Source organism: Lactuca serriola, chromosome 6 (assembly GCF_051521515.1).
Source record: "Lactuca serriola cultivar US96UC23 chromosome 6, Lser_US96UC23_V15, whole genome shotgun sequence".
Lineage (NCBI taxonomy): Eukaryota > Viridiplantae > Streptophyta > Magnoliopsida > Asterales > Asteraceae > Lactuca > Lactuca serriola.
The window spans coordinates 94,396,402-94,400,877 of NC_136413.1; the positions used below are offsets into that span (position 1 = coordinate 94,396,402).

General features: G+C 32.5%; 1 protein-coding gene across 1 annotated transcript; it reads right to left on the reverse strand.

Annotated features, from left to right (window-relative positions):
* Window positions 1-313: 313 nt before the first annotated feature.
* LOC145056533 (Core-2/I-branching beta-1,6-N-acetylglucosaminyltransferase family protein) lies at window positions 314-4,165 on the reverse strand. The gene is made up of 4 exons (XM_079004222.1): window positions 3,309-4,165; window positions 2,552-2,627; window positions 2,340-2,455; window positions 314-935 (listed from the first exon to the last, which is right to left on the reverse strand). The coding sequence occupies exons 1-4, from the start codon at window positions 3,883-3,885 to the stop codon at window positions 427-429; spliced, it is 1,278 nt and encodes a 425-aa protein (XP_078860348.1). The 5' UTR covers window positions 3,886-4,165; the 3' UTR covers window positions 314-426.
* Between the last annotated feature and the right edge of the window lie 311 nt (window positions 4,166-4,476).

Consider the following 4,476-nt stretch of genomic DNA (forward strand, 5'->3'; position numbering starts at 1 on the left):
TTAAGAGTATTTGTTTTTATAATTAATTAAAAGGTATATTTGGAAAAAAAAAATTAAAAAAACTCCTAAAAAACCAGTCTAAGTAGCTTTCCAAAAAGCTAGGTTATAAGCTACTATTTTGTTTGCCAAACACGACAACATAAAAAAACTCGAAAAATAAGCTAGCTTATCAGCTAGTTGTGGCACGTCAAACACAACCTAAAAAAATATAAAATTATCCAACTGCCATTATCGACTAAAATGATCCAAGCTTTCATGGAGAAATTCAACAAACAGAAAAGTGAAGTTAAAATCCTAAACAACATTTCACATAAAAAAAAAAAAAAAAAGCAGGTAACTCAATTGACCCAAATACCAATATACAACAAAATTTCCAAAATGTAAATCTATATAATAAAAAAAAAAAAAACAACAGTGCATGCATCATCATTCAAAAATACAGTGATGGGAATAAAAAGTGTCATTGGAGAGCAACTGAACAAGACGTTCCTCCAACCTTTTGGCACCCAAACCAGGCTTCAAAACATCAGCATCACCCCAAATCCCACAAACCTCATCACCCGACTCACCCAAACACCACCCACCAGGAACCGGTTTCCCCTGACCACGGTTCAAAAGTTGTTGGTCAATCCAGTCAAGAACCGGATCATCATGAAGAAAAGGAGACCCAAAAGCTGACCCACTATTGATTAGGTCATTGAAGTCGTTTGAGTTGAGTATTCGGGGTTCATGTTTGGTTTCATATGCAGAATATTGTAAATTGTGGTTGACAACGGTTTTGTTTAGATGTGGAGAGTTGCATAAAACGGTTGGAAAGTATACAGATTGAGATGAAAGGCTGTTGGATAGATACATGAGAAGGGTTCTTGGTAAGTTTTCTGTTCCCAAAATGCAAAATTCTACAAACTTTCGGGTCAATATGGAAGATGGGGTGCCTGCAATAACAATATTTATTTGTTACCAATTTGATGACCCTTTTCAAAAATTCGATACATAAATGTTATATTTTATGTTTGTGGTTAGTTCATATCGTTTAAATTACACTTGGTTAATTTAAATAAAATAAAAAAGTGATAAAACTAAAATAAGAGGGACTAAAATTTGACAAGTGAAAGTTCATACCATTTTGGAGAAAAACATATGAAATGGAGGAAAAAATGGAGTTTAGAGTAGGGTTGTAGATGCTTATGGAGGCTTTATGTGATATTTCATGAGTGTTTGATAGGGTTGAATGCAAGAATTAGCAACATACTTTCATTGATTTATATATATATATATATATATATATATATATATATATATATATATATATATATATATATATATATATATTTCAACATAATAATTTCATTTCATTTCTGTAAACACTGAAAGTACAATGCTATAAATGGGTAGAGCTCTCAAAAGTATTATGCCTTAGTAAGAAGAAAAAATAAAAGTAGAATGTTGCAATAGAAAGAAATGGAAGTAAAACGCTATGATATACAAAAAATGGAAGTTGCCAATGGTTGCATTAAGCTGATATATTTCATGAATTTTTTATAGGGCTCAATGCATAAAATAGCAATGTACTTCAATCAATTTGTGTAGTATTGTTATCCTAATATTACAGCATTGTCTTTTGAGAAATCTACCCAATTTTGGCATTGTCATCAAAATATAAAACAATATTCACTTCTATTATTAGGTAACTTTTTAAAGTAAAATCGCTTAATAACGAAATGGGAAACGACCTAAAAGGGTAATATATAGTTCTCATTTAGTCCTTATTGTTGTTTTCTTGTAAAATAAGCCCTTTAACTTGTTGTTTTCTACACATTCAGTACATATGACCGGCTAATCCAAGTTAAGTTCTCTGTTTGTACACATTTAGTCTTTAATGTTTTTTGTTGCAAAACAAATCATTGTTGTTTTTGTACACATTCAATCCTTATGACCATTTTCTTTAGGTTTTTCTCATGTGTACAAAAACAACAAAGACTTATTTTGCAAAAAAAAAAAAAAAAAAAAAAAAAAAAAAACATTAATGACTATATGTGTACAAACTGAGAACTTAACTTGTAGTAATCAATCATAAAGACTGAATGTGTACAACAACAATAAGTTCAAGAGCTTACTTTACACAAAAAAACAAAACAATGAAGACTAAACATGTACAAAATGAGAACTATACTATCTTTTTAGGTCGTTTTCACATAAGAAAACTATTAAAAATACAATATAGATATTTCAAAGTACGTTGACTTTATAACAAAAATTATTGTAATAAAATGAAATAGAAATAGAATGCTATAACAAACAAATGGATGAAAATACATTGTTTTCTCTTGACAACATACCTGTGAATAATCGATAAGCATCTGGCAATGGCCTTCTTTGAGTGCCATAAAAGATCTCGCTTTGCTCAACAAGGAAAAGACCAGGGTCAACCACCACTGGTTTTAAAATTCGTGACCTTTTAACAACAAAAAGAAGGAAAATACGTATTACTGAACTCCATAATTGCTATTCAAACATGTGTAAATATTAGGTAAAAGTGATAATTTCATACTCTTTCCATCCGATGTAGCTTGTGTGATTCACAAAGTTAAGATCTTTAGGTAGATATGACAGAATGTGAAGAAGATCTGAAAGTGATTATGTCAAGAATAATCAGATAACTTTTGAAGGTGATTATGCACAAGCTAAGATGATATTTGGATATTTGTAATAATAACTTTTAATGGTGTTGATTATTTGGCAAATTCTGGTTATTTTAGTCAGTAACAGATAAAATACGGGTATATAAGTAATTTTATTCTACTTTCTGGTACTTCCCTAGATTTGAAGATAAGCATATTCAAAAGTAATTTGGCGAAAAACCAAGATATAGTCAAAAATACGCAACAACTAAACATTGCAACCAAAACAACAAGTAAACCCACAAATTGAAATTATGATTCAAGATCGATACTTCCTAACAACATTTACACTCTGTGACTTGGATTTTGCAACAACCACAACAAGAAGTCTTTTAAGTTAAGTGGTTGGGGTAGGTCAAAAATGGAACTCCTCAAGGTTCTAAATCAATTCTAATTAATTATTATGGAAAAACAGAGAATACCCACAAATTATAATCGATGGAAGATGGATTTATTGCGAAAAAGCTTTAAAAAACCAACAACAAATAACCAGTCCAAGACAATGTTACTTGAAACAGATAAACCCTAGAAAAATGAAATTTAGCAGTTAAGAGTATGTAAAAAAGGGGGTGAGAAACAAACTAATTGAAGTAAAATATGTGTAAAATATGCAAAATTGAAGATTACCATCTTGAGTAACAAGTGGGTAATCAGCAGCAGAGAGATTAATAAACCAATCCCAATCAGGGCAAAGTTTCAAAAGAATAGCAGCTCCATGTAAAGTGGAAGAAATTGAAGAAGATCCTTTAGGAGAAACGAGATCGGATTTCCCTATAACATTAACATTTTGAGCAGCCCAAAACACCGGAATTGATTGAACGGATAGGGCTAAAAAGTCGCGTTCTTTTTGAGGGGCAGAACGGTCGAGATGAAGAAGATATTGGTTTCTCGGATGGTAGATAGACAAAAGGAGTCGGATGATCCGAGCCGAATCGTTGGAGGATCCGGATATGAAATAGGCGATGGTGGGTGAAGCGGGGGGAGATTGGTTAGTGGTTTTGTTGTTGTTGAGGAAGAGAAGTTGGTGGTTGTGGTATTGGGCGGTGGATGGACGGTGGGGGAATAGGTATGGGTCGGAGAAGGACGGCGGTGGTGGTGAGGACGGGAATGGGGAAAGGAAGAAAAGGAGAAAGAGAAAGGTGGTGATGGTTAAGATGATGTAAAGAGTGGTGGTGGTGGATGATGATTGAGTTGAGTTTTGCATCTCCTGGCTAAATCGACACCAACGATTGAATCTTTTGGTTGAATTTGTTTACAGAAGCTTGATTCTGTCTCTAGAAGTGGTGGTTATGGAGGAGGAGACCGGCCGTCGGGAAGGAATATACTGACAATGTAGGTGCTGTGAATCGTCCGTCCACATTCTCGAGTGGTAAATCGGAGTCTGATATTGAATATTTGATAATTTCATACACCTTTCCAAGTTATAATGGTGATTTTAAAAATGGTTGATCTGTGTGTGTTTTTGTGTCTCGATTAGAAAAGGCATCCTAATCAAAACGTTACCTTTTGCTTGTTTGTGAATTTAAGCACAAAGAAACGTTGTTTTCTTTACAATTAAGCATGTTAAACTTTTTTCTTTTTACAAATACCTTTTGTAAATGTAATCAAATTCCTCAAGATAATATAGATATGGAAAAAAAAAAAATCTCATCCTAAGGATATAACACTTTTTTATTTTTATTTTGCTAAAAAGATTCAATGCTCATTTCTCATAAATATTTGTTTGGAGTGTACTTATCGTTGTAAGACTACTAAAGCATAATCCGAATAGTTGAAAGCATGTAGTTGTTTGATA